Source organism: Mucor mucedo, assembly GCF_025094135.1.
Source record: "Mucor mucedo strain NRRL 3635 chromosome Unknown EV154scaffold_276, whole genome shotgun sequence".
Classification (NCBI taxonomy): domain Eukaryota; kingdom Fungi; phylum Mucoromycota; class Mucoromycetes; order Mucorales; family Mucoraceae; genus Mucor; species Mucor mucedo.
Window position 1 is genome coordinate 1 of NW_026252560.1, and position 17,618 is coordinate 17,618.

Here is a 17,618-nt window from a genome sequence, read left to right on the forward strand (position 1 = left end):
AACGTATTCCTGAGGCCGAGGCGATTCTCCCACATTTTTTTGCTAAAGATTTCGTTAGAAAAATATTTCGGAATATTTAATTACCCATCATTAGTCAAAGTCGGTCAGTGACCTTCAACTTTTTTATGGAACTTGATTCGGTATTGTTGGTCAACACAAAGGGATTATTTTTCTATTCGATAATTTGTTATTAACAAGGCGTATACGCGTGAAACTAAAGTTGTGCAAGGGGAAGGGATTTTAATGGGCTCTGATGAACGTAGTTTGCGATCATAATTAGATATAAAACACAACGGTGCTCCTACTCGTATAGTAACCTGTCTATAATTTCCAAAGATGATCCAAACTATGTTGGGGTAACAACAAATGCTTATTAAAGGCTAGAAGATAATAGGAAGGTGTCTCTATATCAATTCATTTTCACTCACTTGCAGAATTTTTAACTTAAGCAGTATAAGGTAGATGTCCTTGAATAAATTTATTTTTTGGACTAGCCATCAAAATACTTCGTTGAAAAAAAGGTCCTACTCTTACTCATAAAATTATTTTATGCATTGACTCATGTCATACGTATTGTAAGGGTTCTTTTAAGATTTCATCCTCACATTACTCGATGTTTAATTTATCTTTCGTGTACTTTGTATAAGCATGCGCTAGATATTACTTAAAGTGTTTATGGTATTCACCAGTTATTTAGTATAATTTTAATTGGATTGTTCGATGTTCTGTATGTCGTATCAGTATTATCCGAATTATTTTATAAAGAATGACCACACGCCCTTCGAATCTGGTTTAAAGGTTAGCTGAAATGGTCCGAATATAGTCCGGTTGTTTGTTCATATTTTTAGTGTTTTAACCTTCACACTTGTGATCATTTATAAGTAAATTCAAAGTAGATGTATGCTTGGCGTAAAAGAAATTTCGTTGTTGTGTAGACCATTTGTTATTACCGATCAGTCTGTAGGTTACTATTAAGTAGTATTGAGTGACTCTGTAACAAAATTTTACATTTTACTCATTTATGAACAATACGTTACTGATATACGGATTATTTTTCTCGTCAGACTTTTTTAATAGTTTGTACAGTTACAGATAACAATTCTATACCTATTAGCACTATCCAAATGACTTTAGAAATTTTTTTCGACTTCTGAAAAATATTTTTCTTTCTTTGTCATATGTGTCCTCTTTTCCCAAATTCTTTCGGCTTACAACGAATTCTTGGTATTGCTCTTTTATACTTTTGAGAGTCATACAGGAGATACTACGGAAACTATATATGCACTGGTGGCTATTAAAAACTGCTGTCAAAGTTTTTAATTGGCAATATTCTCAGTTTTTTAAGTATTTTAGACGGTTTCTTCTTCAATAATGAGTGAATTCATGATCTGCTTATCTGGTGTGTATTTTACAATGTCTTTATACTATGCTTACACTATTTAAATAATTGGATACTTTCCGCGGTTATAAAAAATTACAAGACCTTCCAATTGTTGGTCCTTTTAATACCATCATCGCTACTGGTCGTTATTTTGTTAAATGTTTCCGATATTTTGCTCACAGTTGCACTAGTTATCAAGGCGACTGTTGCCAGTATTCCCCAATTTATAGTATTTATTTAATAAAGTATTGTAACTTACTTTGAAGTTGTGGTCGAACAATTGGAGAATTATTTTCTAATCAACGACTGTTGTGAGTTCATATCATGTTTTAAACTGAGCTGATCTATGCTAAAACTGTTACAAATACGAGTACTTTGGACTTATGGCATAAATGACAGTTACTCTACAACTTGGAAGTTTCTTTGCCCAAGACTCGGGTTATCTAGTCAATTATTGTTCCTTGTTCATAATATTTCGTAGATGGTTACAAAATATGTTTCTACAATTGTTATATGAAGGCCAATTATTGTGGCAATTCAACCTTTTGTGAATTTGGCCCAGGTATGATTATGTTAGGTATCTGACGTTTGTTTATCTGACCTGGTTTATGATATAGACTTTTTTTAACAATTTGTGTACGGAGCGCAGACGATTAGAATTCTATTAAAAGTATTCCTATATCGTTGTAAATTTTTTTCGACTTTTAAAATTATTTTTTGCATTTTGTTTAAAGGTTACTTTTTTCCAAATATCTTTGGGGTTGGGACGTATGCTTGGTATTTTGTTCTAGTACTTGCATCATCAACGTAGAAGATATTCTTAAACCGATATGGATTGCGTTAATGTTTTAAAAGTTTCAGAGAATATTATTTGTCTTTATTGTTGGTTTTTTTTATGTCTTTGACAATTATAATTTTCGAAACTGCCTAAATTCTTGTTTCGTCTAAACCATATGCAGTGTAGAAGTTCCTTTATCATTCTACACCTATTCCAATTGTTTATCAGTACTGGTTGTTGACAAACAGTTACGACCTTAAGTATTATTATTCTTTTTAATGTCTTGATCCTTACTTCGTTAATATTCGACTATGTCTTCCCATTTCCTGTCAAAGAAGAGCTGGTTAGTCCTAAATTAATTCCAGGTATTTCCCAGTTTTAATATATATCATACATACAATCACTTCGTATTTCGTAATTTATTCTATTAACTTGATAAACAACTCGTCTAAACTAATTTTATTATCATGCCAATGATACAAGGATACTCTATGGTATATTAAGCCAATTGACGACAGTTTTTTCTGCTCGACATTTGCTAAAATTTGTAATACAGAAGGGCTTTGCTTTTCTAAAAGCAACTAAACTACATATTTCTACTTATTTTTTATACATAAACAGTAGCAGGGGCCATAGTTTTAATTTCTACAAGGTGATAATTTGCCAAAGATATATTGGCCCTCCATATTGGAAGTAAAATAACAAAGTTACAGTCTGTAATAAAACTGGGCTGTACTTTATAATAATGCTAGAGGTCAGCCAAATGAATGAATCCTACCTTGAAAGTAACTTTAGACCAAAAAAGCAAGAAACAATTATATAGAACAATACTTTGCGATTTCATCATGAAAATAGACTAGAATCCCGTACAATTTACCTAAAGTACGCCTAGAAACAATCCTAAACTAGTACTTTTCATGCCTGCCGTTGTCCAGCCAATCATCGCACAGGAACCTCCAAAAAAGTCAATTTTTTAAAAACATTATTTTTTTTCAAAAGTCCCAAAAAAAGAAAACGCGGAGTTTAAACTATTTCGTAAAAATTATCAATTTTCAATGCAGCTTTATCCAATCAAATCCTGTCGGACGGAGTTGAAAATAGTACCGTTCGAAAGCGGTGTTTGCGGTGCAAAGCGTAATGGAGCCGGATTGTTTGTTTTTATTCTAAAATTGTTTTTAATAGTGAAATAAAAATTGTTTCCCTGCTTAAAATCATGCATTTTGACTTTAAACCTGTGTAACTTGCCTTCTGCCAATCAAAGGTGGGGCATGTTATATATTTTTGAACTCGCGTGATTTTTCGCTATTTTTAGAGATTCTTTTCCATGTTTCGTCAGGGGTACTATTATTTCTGTTCCTTTACTGCTAATATGTTTTATTGTTGTTGATTTCGTTTTTTTTTTTGTTGTTGTGTTTTTTTTCTTTATTGATATATGGTTTAATTTTCGTTCTTCTATATTTGTTATTTATTAATTGAAGAACGGTATATAAGGGTTGTCTAAGTAATTCGTGTTGTCTAGGCGATATGGTTTGTCATATTTATCTTGTTTAATTGTAGTCGTCATGGTGATAAATAATTGTTATATTGATCATTAATCTTTACTGTCCTTAATATACGTCTTATTAATCCTTATTCGTCATAGTTTTCTTTGTTCGTCATAGTTATCTTTGTTATTCATAGTGATCAATCTTCATCATACTTATCATTTATCCCCATAGTAATCTTCCTGTCATGGCTATTTCTTCGTCGTAATTATCTAGTTGCTATCGTTATGTCTTTGTCATAGTCATATGGGTATCCTAGGTATCATGTTGCCTTAGATACCATGGATTCCTTTGTTATGTTGTTATCTTAGGCAATAAAGTTGTCTTAGTGATAATGGGTTATCTAGATGATGTTCGTTGTTTGTCTACGTTAGATTAGTTGTCTTAGTGAATAATCATTGTCATAGTGATCAATATTGGTCATGGTGATTAATGTTAGTCATAGTGATAACTGATCTTCATAGTGTGGTATTTATCGTAATGTTCTAATTGTCGTAGTTATTCTTTTTGTTGGCATAGAAATCTAGTTGGCTTGTTCATCCTGTTGTCATAGGTATTTAGTTGTCATAGGTTTCTAGTTGACATGGTTATGTATTCATCATACTTAACTCGTTGACATAGTTGTATGTTGTTATAGATATCTGGTAGTCATGGTTATCTTTGTATCCATAGTGATCTGCGTTGTCATTTTGTTATCATTAGTCATAGTTATCTAGTTGTTATATTTGTCTCGTAGTCACAATTATCTGGTAGTCATAGTTATCTGGTTGTCTACGAGATCTTGTTGTCTTAGTTATCATGATGTCCTGGATATGTTGTGACCTTATATATCATGTTACCTTACATATGCAGTTGTCATAGATATCTTCTTTTCTAGGCTATCTTATTGTCATATATATCTTGTTTTTGCTACCTACCTGATTGTCCTAGTTAACTGGTTGTCATAAATAACTTGGTACCGTGGTAATCTAGTTGTCTTAGATACATGGTTGCCTTGCATATCTTGTCCTCCTGCATTCCTGTTGTCGTGGCAATCAACTCGTCTTACATATTTAGTTGTTTTAGATAACTTGTCGTCTTACCTATTTGGTTGCCTGCGTAATATGTTATCATAGTGATTTGGTTGTCATAAAAATTTGTCGGTCCAAGGTATTATTTTCTGTGAGTTACAGGTATTCTGAGGTATAATGTCATTTTACAAATCTTGTCGTCTTAGATATCCTATTCTCTTAGAAATGTTGTTATCATAGTTATTTAGTTTCCATACTTGTTTGGTTGTTCAAGATACTTTTTGTCATGGAAACACTACTGTCTTGTTGTCTTAAGTCTCATGTTATCTCGGATATCTTGCTGTCTTTTAATTGATGTTCTTGTCATAGATATCTTATTGTTCTATTTACCTCGTTGCGTCAGATATAAGTTATCGTAGATATCCGTCGTCGTAGTTATCCATTGTCGTAGATATCCGTTGTCTTAGGTATCTTTTGTCTTAGATATAATATTCGCTTAGATACGTCGTTGCCTTGGATATCTGGCTGTCTAATTTATCTGGTTGTCTTATATTTCTCGTTGTCGTGCGTATCATGTTGTCTGAGCGATTTCGTTGCCTTAGCCACATTGTTGCCTTGGATATTTCGTTACCTTAGTAACATTGACGTCTTGGATATACTGTTATCCCGTATGTCTTGCTGTCATAGATATCATATTATCTTCGTCATATCGTTGTCCAAGATATCTAGTCGCCTTAGATATCTTGTTGTCTTAGTTACTTGGTAAATTGAATTGTCTGTCGTCTTGGCAATTCCCTTTTTCTTGAATACTAGGGTCTCTTGTCACCTTAATCGACCTGCATACGTTATTGTATTTGCTTCTTGACGCTCTTGGATTTTATGTTGCTCTCAATATTCTGCTGGTATTTTATTTTTTGGTCCTTGTCCATTTTCATTCCAAGTAACCTATATGGGTTTTTCTCTAAAATCCATAACTATGTATGATATGTTGCATGACATCTCTCCTTAATTGTGACCTGTACATACTTTCAGGCTTGATGAATTTTTACGACTTCATCATTTTTTTAGGAATTATTTGATAACAAGACCTATCTGGCCTTTTGTTTACATATTGCAGACAATTCTGAATATATTTGCATTGCTCCCATGGCGTTATAAATTCATTCAGACTTTTAATTTTTTTTTTTTTTTGTATATATTTATGTAAAACATTTATTTTTGTTTGCCTTTCTTTCTACTAGTGCGCCATGTTTAGACGGCTGGTTCCTAACAGTTATGATGATTAATAGCATGTCATGGGAGAGCGATTTATCAAGGTCCCATCATATAAACGTCACTAAGAAACTATTATTTTATGATATTATCTTTTTTTTCTTGATTTCAATAAAGTATTTAGTCCCACAATGCGTCTATTGGTGTTTTTCTGACATGGCGTGTGTTAATATACTCTCTATCTTAATCTATATCCATTCGGCTTCTCCTTCATTTCCGAATGTGGTCGTAACAAACTAATTTTAGTCCATTTTCGTCTCTTTAATCAATATGTCTATTTTTTGAGAATATGGATGGAATAACAATAAATCCCACACAAAAAGATGCTTGGAAATACCAGATCTTCTTCAGCATGTCTCATTTCATTTATACGTCCGATGAAAACTTTATCTCATACTCAGTAATTACTTGATATAGACTTTATCACGATTGTATGATGATTGTAAACTCGTTTTACTTGGTGCAATGCTTCTCTGGCGTACGCCGAAACTATTTCAAAAACCGTTGATGAACAAGATCATTTGATAGAATATGTATCTTCCACCAATCCCTATATTGGCTTCGTACGTTTGGTACTTTGTTTAATGTTGTTTAATCCTTACTATATTTTCTAGGACGTTGCCCTATTATGTGCTAGATCGATTAAACAGACATTTAATTATGTGGTCACATATCGTTTCTTATATTTTGCACAACAATCTACGACCTTATAGTTCCTACTTTATTATTTTGTCCTTCACTTCATCATTTTTGGTGATGGACTTTTTTGTAGTTGCTTAAACAGCTTGGGGTTACTTTTTTCAGCGTAGTTACATTATTACGATGTTTTTATAAGCATTCTAAGTACTTTTTAACTTCTAAGAAAGACTTTTCTGTCTTTCCATAAAATATTTTCCTTCTGGCAATCTCTTTCGGATTGATACCACACTTTAGTTTCCTGTTTTCAAACTCTTGCGAGAAGTGCATAAGATGTTGTTTTAATTACTTCTGTTTTTGTGGTCATTTAAATGTGTCTTAAAAACAATATCTTGTGATATTTTCATTTTTTACTTATTCATGGACACATTTAGTTCAATACGAATTCATTTCATTACCTACTGATTTTGCTCGCGGTGTACGTAGTTTTTAACGTAATCTGAAAGTATTTCAATCTGCCTTCCATTCTGGCTTTTGTGCAAAGGGTCATTACTTACCTATTGTTACCTATTGTTTGGTTTTTTTTTTACATGTCGGTACTTTTTTCTTAGTCATTGATCAATCTTTCTTTTACTTGGCACAAACACGGGCGAGACACTGCAAAAAATTTTATATCACTAGCAACCTACTAAGAAGTTTTAAAAAAACTGTCAGATATTTTTTGTTTCCTGTCCATCGATACCGCAACTATTGTATCCAAACATGATCCGAAGATCTTTGTGTTTGGTTAAAATATTCACAGAAATGGTTAAAAAGAGTCCTGTTATTATTCATGCTTTAGAAGTTATTACCTTCTTACGCGCGGTGATTCTATAAATACACTCTAAGATAATGTTTGGCGTATAAATAATCGCCTTGTTCTTTTGATGATTTCTTATTAGAGCTTATATTGTACGTCACTACAATATACTTATGAGTGAATTCGTAATAAATCGCTACAATTTAGCCATTTATTACCACTAGTTGACATATAAACAAACTATCGTCCTTTCTACTCTTCTTTTAATAGATTTTACGCTCAAAGATAATTATTCTAGACCTAAAAAATATTTTCCCAAGTCTTTGAAATTTTTTTCAATTTCTGAGAAATATTTTTCTGTTTTTGTTTCTGTGTCCTTTTTATTTATTTATTTTATAACGTATTTGGTTGATTACTAAGTCAGTTTACGTTCTGCCTATCTCGTATGTATTTGACAGAGTCTTTGGAAAGGGACAGAAGTATTTAAATGTGCCAAAAGTTGCTGCTTTCTTAAAAAATTCGATCAACTACTGACTATTCGTGTTTTTAGTAAATTCATTGCGCACTTTGTGTCATTTGCTGATTCATTTCTACATTTTAATTAAAGCTGCCCTACCAAGTACTACCACCGTCACAGATATTCCCTATCACTTGTATATCGTTCATCAAATAATTCAATCGATTTTTAGTTATCATTTAACAATTACAGACTTACTTCATCAACAATGACTGTTTGGTGTTTATATATTGTTTAAACATTAGCTAGTAAATTCTAAAACTGTTACAAGTACTGCTTGTTTAAGCATATGGTATAATTAATAGGTATTCTGCAACTTCGACATTTTTTGATAAAATCTTTTGTTTTCTGGTCAATAATTGTTCTCTGTTCGTAATATTTAGGAGATGTATACTCCATATCAAGCTTCGACTGTTATAACAAGGCTATTTACTGCGTCAGTCAAACTTTTTGCGTAGTTGACAAAAGTATTTTTGGGTTTTTATTTCTGACTGTGTCGTGTCTTTCCTTTATGGTAGAGACTTTTTTTAACAATTTAATTAGACTTCCCAGGCTATTGGCATTTTATTAAAACTACTCCTACGTCTTTATAATTTTTTTGGGACTTCTGAGAAATATTTCTTGCCTTTATGTGAATTATACTTTTACTAAAATATCTTTTGGCTGGTGATGGTTACTTGGTATTTTGTTCTCATACTTGCTCCATGAACGTACAAGTTTTTCCTAAAACTGTCCAAATGGCGTCAGTCCTTTAGAAGTGTCGGAAAAAGTATTATTTGGTTATATTGTCGGGTTTTTTATGTATTTAAAAAAATGTCAAGGTAAATATGGTGTCAATTCCGTTGCTGGTTACCCCAAATGCAGTGGAGATATCTCTTGTATCATGCTAAAACTATTCAAATTATTTATCAGTACTGGTTGTTGGCAAAAAAATTACCTGCCATACCGATTGGCGATACGGTTAATAACTTCCTCCGTACTCGCTAGTACTTAAGCACGTGTTCCCATTTTCCATCCAATAAAAATATGGAAGTACCATGTTAATTAGAAGTAACTCCTAATTATAATATATTTTATACACTGCATCTCTTGATTCTTGGTAATTTATTCCATTAACTTATTAGTTATGTCGTCAAAACTGATTATAACATTTTGGTACGAGCTTTGGCTATTTTCGTGAAAAAATGTCAAATTTCATTCGGTGAACAACTCTGTTTGTAGAAGCAAATATTCTTCTGTCTGTTCTGTCCGCCTTTTTGCTCTTGACCTTGGCCGATTGTATATTAATGAGATATCATAACAAGATAACTATCTGACGAAATTTGATAAATATCCCCAAAATAGGGTCATCCACTCGAATATTCCGGTATCAACCAGATAATTCGCTCCTAATAGTGAGATATACAATCTCATCCTTCACCCCAATATTTACCCTGCGGATAATTTAACACTCATCAACTAGAAGTCGTTTATTAATTCCTATAATCTTATATAGAAAAAACCGTCGACGCTCTCAAAGATTAGTGTCGATTATCTTTCGAACCGGATTCTTACATGTTGGTAACCGTATATCTAAAAGATGAGTATAACATTATACTCTATTCATCTAACTTTAGACTCATAAAAATTATAAAACCGAATAAACAAGTTTGCCCTAGAAATGTAACGTTAGAAATCCTCGAAGGCATTCATTATAACTTTATGTAGTTCCGAATTTCATTCAGGGTGCTATGTCTGTCAAGGCTAGGCCTTCAGAGGGAAGAACAGTGTAGAGCGCGTAGTGTATGGTACTAAAACATAAATACGTCAATGGGATCACCGTTCTTTGGAACAAAAGTAGAAACGTTAAAAAGACCTCGTTGTGTTACGTAGAATAACGTTCTTGTCTGTATCGTTCCCACATTTGTCCAGTGTTGTTAAACGTTTGTAAAAATAGTTTAGCTTCTTCCCTATCCATCGGTAATTTTATTTTGTTTTTATCACTAATACTCATCGAGTAATCCACCTAGCAAACATAGAAAAAATGCGCGGCGGACAGTTTAAAGCTACGTCGAATGGCTGTTGCGTGCTAGTGCGTTTCCACGTAAACTTCGTTCATCCAATTTATAACTTCCCATCGTGATAATCTCCACGGCTAACACTCCTTTCATTCCAAGCATGCCGTAAAGGCGCAAGACGCGTTCACCTCTAATTTTATTCTCATAACATTTTGGAGCCGAAGCACCATTCGCCACCATTTTCTCCTGCGCATCATGTGCAGAATAGAATCGATGCAAGATAGATTCCACAAATGTCATATATTGATACAGGCTCAAAATATTCTTCATCACTTGGCCTGTTTCATTCTTGAAATTGATAGTTTCAGCTACTTGGCTTAATTGAGCCGTTAATTCTTCCAAGTTTTTTGACTGCCTCAATTTGTCTAATGCCGCACCAGTACCACTTCTACGCACAACCAAATTGAGCTCGTTGGCTCTATCTTTAAATGTATCCTTATACGCACGGCTATTGTGTTTTCTTTCAAACGCAACATGACGTTGCTACGAAGTTCAGAAAATTCCAAATCTTCCAATCCTCTTGCAATGGTTACTCTGTCTGCTGCTGCTGCTCTTGTTGCTGCCTCCGCAGCTTCCTGCACCTCCTCAACCAATGCAGATGGTCTTGCTGTGGGTGGTCTAGCCACTGTTGTGGATATTTCTTCTGTTGCCGTTGTGGCTGATGATGCTGTTGTTGCTGCTGCTTGTGCTGCTGCTTGTGCTTGTGCTTGCGTTCGTCCTGCTGTTTTTGTTTCAACGTCAGCTAGCATTCCGGTAGCTATTGCTACAAACTCAGAATCTTCTGTTGTGTTTTAAGATAAAGTAAAATTATAAAAAGACTATAGGAGTAGTTTGAGACTGTTTATAAGATTGTCCTTTATTAATAAATGAAATGTACGAGTATTTATATAAAAGATTGTCTGCTGTGTTCATATCTCTAGTGCTATCTTGAAGTTATCATTGATTAACCAAAAATGTATACGATTATTACATAGTCACTAATTTAGTCTTGTTCTAATAAATGTTAAGTCTTCTTAACTCTCTTTGGTTTAAACTAAATTTTAAGTATTTCTCAGACGTACTAAATTAGACTGGTGATGTAATATCCTTATAGTTCTTACTATGACATTTATTGTTAAGCTTATATCACAAATGGTATCAGCATGGATAAACCTTTGTTAGCTCTAATATGGCTATAGCCTTGCTAGGTCACCACATCTTCCTTTGAAGATGTTGCTGTTGTTGTCTCTGATGCTGCCCTTGTTGTGGTTGCTGGTGGTGATCCTTGTCGCAAAACACACCAATCATATACAGTCAGTCTTCCCACAGACTTATCAATCGTTAGCCAACCAACTCTTCTTTCATTCATACTCTCGACGTCGTTCTAAATCTATTCACACCAAGATATTCTTGTGATATTTGATAAAATGCACGTATAAAAATAATGAGATAAAACGAATATTTTTATTAGGGTAAAAATAGACTAAAGAACTCTGCTGCTATGAAATAATCAATCCTTTTTATATTGCCAACATCTCATCGATTTATGATGAGTCAACCTTTCTGGTTTTGGAATAAATCTATATTTTAGTCATCCATCTTGTGTTATCTAAACTCTACTCGTTAGAATTGATTAAAGGTAACGTTGTCCCAGATGTGTGAAACGGGAACACGAGTATTCTGACAAATACTTGGTGCAGTGGCACACTTCTTTGTAAGATCGTGTAACGGATACTGTTAAAAGATACATACTTGTTTGTCAAGTGTAATTGGCAATAGAACATAATAGTTGTAATTGATCATTTATGCTTTAATTTTCTAATGCATAAAATACGATCCCAAATATAGAATATCTTATCGAAATTTGTATATTTGGTTGTAGAAGATACACAACCAGGTGTAAACTTTAAAATTTCAAGACCATTTTTTTCCCAAAAAAAAAAGTAAAAATAGATATGAAAAGAGTTTCCTTTTTGGTTTTGTGGTTTTGTTTACGTTTCCTTGCTGTACAAACAAAACAATAAAATACAAATACAAAATACGAAAATAGTTTTTTTTTAAAATTGCCTTAAAAAGCGAAATTTATTTATATAAAAAATTGGCCCACAAAATCAGAAACCGGCAAAAAGCGCCTGTTTGCCCCTCGGGGCTACGCAGGCCGACCAGGCAGGCTATTCAGCCTTGACAGACAGGGCAGACCACGTAGCCCAGACAGGCCACGCATGACACGTATAGCAGACAGTGAATTCAAGCTAGAAAACCCACGCAAAACTGATTCTGTTTGAGCTGAAGCTACGGAAAAAGGTATTAATGTGATATTCAAGTGTCTGTGGTAGATGTTGTACTTACATTTTATCCGTGCTTAAGCAGTATCACGAGCTAATTTTAAAGTGAATAATGTGTTTAGTAAAACGTAAAATGATTATGTTAAAATTATAGTACCTTGTATGAAGCTTTACGCGATATATCTATTGACAAATGAAACGCGTTATGTATTAGTTTAGGATGTAAAATAATCACCAAGATATTACTTACGGTATTTCAAAGAGAAAAGAGCCTCTAAAAAATAAAAAGGCGTTTGTTAGTGATATATTATTACAGGGAAGCACAGTACAGAATAAAGTATACCTTTATAGATACACATCTTGAAAGTAAAAGGGGATAGAAGATTATATTATTGCATAAGTCATGAAATAGCTACCTTTTTCGCGTTTGACTTTGATTAAATTGACTGTGAGAGAAGAATTAGTAGAATGACTTATGATAGTATTGTTAAGACAGATGTTCTATGACATACCATTGTTCATAAGCATCATAATATTACAAGCAATAATCACGCGTTTGTGAAGACACGCCACGGTTTTAAAAAAATACGTAAGAGAAAGAAAAGCGACCTAAGAAAGTTGGGTTGCGTGACAAAATATCGTTCCGCAATGACGTTTGTAAATTATTGCACCAATCAAATTGACAGCTTATGTCCGCATAAGCTAAGCATTAAACACATTTTTTGATCTGAACGATATATAAACCAAACACAATCCCCAGAGTGCACTTTATTAAAAATCTTTATTTTATTATAAACAACTTACTTTAATTTTAAAACACTATGAAAAAAACACCTGGAACAAATAAGTTCCGTGCAAAACCTGCTTTACCGCCTCAGGAGCAAACGTGTGTGTTATGTAAATACAGTACAATTAATCGACACTCTTTTAAAGTGCATCAAAGATCAGGACACCACTTAGAACTTCTGGAGGCGATTCAGTCCAATCAAGGATCACTACCTGCCAATGACATCCAACAACAGTAAGTGAGCGTCTTCATCAATTTAAAAATAGTCAGTTTGTACTTATCATTATTATTTTTAGGAATACCTCTGACGAACAACCTACTATCCCGCTAAGCGAATCTCGTAGTTCTGATATGGAGTCCATTGAAAGGTAAAGTTATTTAAGGCTGTTAAATATATTCAAATTACTTACATCAATATACATTAGACCAATCCAACCTGAACGCACTGCCGAACCATTGTCTGAACCTGCAAATGAATTTGATGAAAATCAATATGATGATTATGATGGTGACGGTGATGATGATGAGCGTGATGATGGTGAAGAAGAATTCGATGGTGGTAATGCCTTTGACCATTTCAACAATGATTTTAACAACGGAGGGGAATCTGATGATGATAGCGAATCTAATGAACCTCCTGTTCCTGTTAACGACGTCAACAACGGCTCTAATGGTGATGGTGGTGATGATGGTAATGATGAATATCTTGATTTGAGTGGTGATGTCAACGACAATCCAGCATATCCTTTCAAAAATGAATACATAATGCATGCCCTTCTTTTCTTCAAGTCTGGTAGCTTTAAGTATTCAGAAGTCCAAATCAAATCAGTTCTTGATTTTGGTAAATATATGGCTGAAATTGCAATCAAAGAGTACAGAGCTCAACTAGCTTTGGATCCTTCTGATGTTATTTATGATTTCCGTGGTTATCCCACTCCCCACAGCGTTTCCAGATTTCACAAATCCAAGAAAAGTTGTATACCTTGTTTTCCTCATGCTCCCCATTGTGCGAAAGATGATAACGGCGGACTTCTTGTCGAACCTACTGAACCTGCCACATCAACTAGCACATCTGGTACTGCTACAGCAGCTGACGCCTCTGCTCCTGCTCCTGCCTCTACCTCTGCTCCTGCCTCTACCTCTGCTTCTGCCAATACCTCTGCTCCTGCCACTGATCCTGCTGCAACAACAAATACAACTGCTTCTGCACCCGCTGTTCCTGTTGTTGTCGCATCAAAGCCTGACTTGTTTCTTAATGATGTATCTGAACACTTGCGACTTCTCGTAGGTAATCCCTGTATGTCTGGTTTCCTGTCAGATCTTCCTGATCGAACACCTAACCAACGAATCAAGCTAAGTCAAGGTGAAAAGTGGAATTGTGATAGATTGTTTGAGCATCCCATGATAATTACTGGTCCAAATCTTCAACTCTGGGTATCGGATAAAGTCTCTTTGCTGTCTGAGAGCAATATTCCTCTTCGTGATCGCCAATATTTTAAAGTGGCCAAGATATTCCAAATATCAAAAGTTGTGAACGTTGATTTGTATCCAATTAAACCCGATAATAATCTTGAAATGTGCTGTTTATACGACATCCTTCTCCACTGTCCCATAACCGACCTTGACATCAATAATGTCTTTCGTGCCGAACATGAATCCTTCGATGCATTTACCAGCTTACAACAAATAAATGGTGACGATTATCTTTGTTCTAGAGATGTTGTTGCTAATACTCGATTGATTCGCGCTCATCATGACATGATTGATACTGGTAATAAGTACAAGCGTCCACTGCCCATTAGATCACGTATAAGAAGCATAAATCCCAATTCGCCAAACTACCAGGTCGTTAGAGTAATTCCGTACAACCTTTTCTCTGATGATACCAGTGGTAACTCCACATCAAAATGGAATTGTTTCGATTCGTGGTCGATGAATCCTGCCGCTGTTCCTCTTAGTGTTGCCAATCCTTATTTGAATCAATTTTTTATATGTGGATCAAATCGTCATACTGCTATGGAACAGTTGCCTTCCCTTGTCCCCGATTTGAAGAAACTGGAAACTGGTCTGCCGATGTTTGATGCTATTCTCAAGGAAGAAGTCTTTGTTGTTGCTCCTCTTTTGTTTATCAAGGCTGACAATCCTCGTCATGCCGAGGTTTCTTGTTTGAAAGCTTCAACAGCTACTTATCCGTGTAGAAAATGCTTCTGGTGTCGACATGCTGATGCTTTTGATCCTAATAGAATTACCACGGCCGAAGAACACATGTCAGTTCCAAGAGAAAAAGGTCACTGGATGAGTTTATTTCCAAGCGATGACTCGGATAGTACTGATTTCTCGATACGTGTTCGTAACAGACAGGGTGATTATATCATGGTCGAAAACTTGATGGACCTCGGCTTCAAGGAAACTGCTGGTAAAAGGCTTTTGACTTTGTCTTCTTGGGATCCTAGCAAGGATACACCGGTAGAAATTCTGCATGGCCTATGTCTCGGTTTAATCAAATACACGTTCAACAAAGCTGCTGATTGCTTTTTCAACAAGAAGCAGGTTGATCGCATTAGTATTTTGTGTGCAAAGTATGGGTCTAAGGCTTTTACCAATTTGTCGACGCATCTCAAAGGATACAAAAGCTTTCTTGGAAGAGACTTCAAACTTATGATTCAGATGCTCCCAATTGTTCTCAGAGTTGCTCGTGACCACATTGATTTCCTCAACCTTCGTAATGATCAATTCCACCGAATGGATAACGTTATTAGTACTTTTGACAAGCTTGGTGAGCTTTGCTCATTGTGTTATAACTGTGAAATACATACCAACTTTTCTGCCTATCTCGATTTATTGCGTCAATCCGTTGATGATACTGTTGTTGCTCTGGATAACCTTGATCGTACCGTTGTTCCCAGTAACCGACGTACTCGTGGAGAGCCAGCAACAGCAACGACAACTGCATCAGTGCCCAGTCAAACTACTTCTGAAGAGATCTATGGTCTTTCTGGTGAACAATCTAATGGTGCTACGATTCCATACGCCAAAACTGGTGGTCCATTGTGTAATCGTTTAAAGACTCATTTGATAGTCCATTTGGTAGAGGATTGTCTTCGATTTGCTTCTCCTGTGCTTCTCGCAACTGAAAAGAACGAGCAATTCAACAAACACATTAGGGCAATTGTCATGAAGACCAACAAACAAAACCCTTCTCGTGATTTGGCTCTTATTAACGGTCGTGAGGTAATGCTGAGAAGTATTGCGATGGGTCTTGTTTGGGATAACGGTATGAAAACTCGTGGTAGTCTGGTCAAAGCGTGGTTCGATAGGTACAGTGAGGACATGTACTATTCTGCTAATCGGGAATTCGGCAGTACTGAATATATTGCTGGAAAGAAGATTGCTTTGAACATGACGGCTATTCTCGATGTTGACTTGGATTCTCTTGGGGCGCGTCGTCTGCTTGGAAAGGTGGTAAAACTTCGCGGCGATCAGGCTATTGTTGAGGTGTATGAACTTGTTCCCAGGCCAGCCTTCGTGATTCACGATGACAGTAGCCTCATTTCTGTCTATCAAGCTGACGAAGGTGGTAATCTCCTCACCAAGAAAACTGAAGAAATCTTGGACTTGCTGAAGTATAAACTGACTGTGGTGGAATTACTTGACATGTCTCAGGAAACTGAGATTGACACTGTCAAGTATTCTCTTATCAACAAGTGCAAGTTCGGTACTTTCTGGTGGCTCCATAACACTAATCGTTATTTCAAAATTTTAGAAAATGAAAGAAACTAATCATTTTGTTTTTTTTTACATGTCATTTTTTCAAAAAAATAAAAGTCTCTTCCATTTTGTTATCCAATAAAAATGCTTAGCTGCACGAATCGCTATCCTGACCCCCATAAAAGACGCTAAAGTAGTTTTCAAGGTGCACAAAACCTTCATTCAGTTGTTTATTTCATAACATCTGGCCTTCAATCACGTATTTTGTTTTTTCGCCCAATCGCAAAGTTTTATTTTTTTAAAAAAAAATTCTGACACGGGAATTTACTTTTGGTGCAGAATTTAAGAAATATTTAAAGTTTTCAACTGGTTGTGTAGGTATCCATTAATTCATACACTATTTCTTTATACTGGATGACTTCCAAAATGCAAAATAGAATTAAATAGAATAGAATTAACTCCGGGAATTTGATTTTCCGAGTTAATTTTTTTTTGTTCCAAAACCATAAAATAGAATTAACTTTCAATAAATTTTATTAATTTTCATAATTCAAAATTTCTTGCTCTCTCGCCTTCCAATTAGCAGAGTAAACAGTATTAATTTAGTTGACGCCAACCGTTCTTACACGGAAGTTGTGTAGTCTCCATACAAGGGTCAAGATTTCATAACGCTTAATTTTATCCGAAGGAAGCTTGGTATGAAGTCTTCCAAAAGACCCTTGTATGGCTCTCATACCCCATTCCACTGCCTGTCTATGCTTGGTAATGATAGCATGTTTCTTTTGTGTCTGCACGCTGGCTCTTTCAATGCCAATTGCGTTTTCTCTTGGTACACTTAGCACTTTGTTTTCAAACTCTCGCTTAC

At 34.9% G+C, this 17,618-nt stretch overlaps 3 protein-coding genes across 3 annotated transcripts; 2 read left to right on the forward strand and 1 right to left on the reverse strand.

Annotated features, from left to right (window-relative positions):
* Positions 1-1,371: 1,371 nt before the first annotated feature.
* EV154DRAFT_488721 (uncharacterized protein) lies at positions 1,372-2,815 on the forward strand (the record flags this gene model as incomplete). Its single annotated transcript, XM_051599176.1, has 6 exons — positions 1,372-1,399; positions 1,482-1,610; positions 1,648-1,692; positions 1,863-1,943; positions 2,408-2,524; positions 2,781-2,815. 6 exons carry the CDS (start codon positions 1,372-1,374, stop codon positions 2,813-2,815), a joined length of 435 nt encoding a protein of 144 aa, XP_051450215.1.
* Positions 2,816-9,657: 6,842 nt separating this feature from the next.
* EV154DRAFT_572180 (uncharacterized protein) lies at positions 9,658-10,743 on the reverse strand (the record flags this gene model as incomplete). The annotated part of the gene is made up of 4 exons (XM_051606316.1): positions 9,658-9,727; positions 9,806-9,886; positions 9,987-10,416; positions 10,482-10,743. The coding sequence occupies 4 exons, from the start codon at positions 10,741-10,743 to the stop codon at positions 9,658-9,660; spliced, it is 843 nt and encodes a 280-aa protein (XP_051450216.1).
* Positions 10,744-12,863: 2,120 nt separating this feature from the next.
* On the forward strand, positions 12,864-16,906 carry EV154DRAFT_533172 (uncharacterized protein). The gene is made up of 7 exons (XM_051603967.1): positions 12,864-13,279; positions 13,342-13,413; positions 13,471-16,507; positions 16,529-16,586; positions 16,611-16,684; positions 16,709-16,726; positions 16,751-16,906. The coding sequence occupies exons 1-7, from the start codon at positions 13,080-13,082 to the stop codon at positions 16,823-16,825; spliced, it is 3,534 nt and encodes a 1,177-aa protein (XP_051450217.1). The 5' UTR covers positions 12,864-13,079; the 3' UTR covers positions 16,826-16,906.
* The last annotated feature ends 712 nt before the right edge of the window (positions 16,907-17,618 follow it).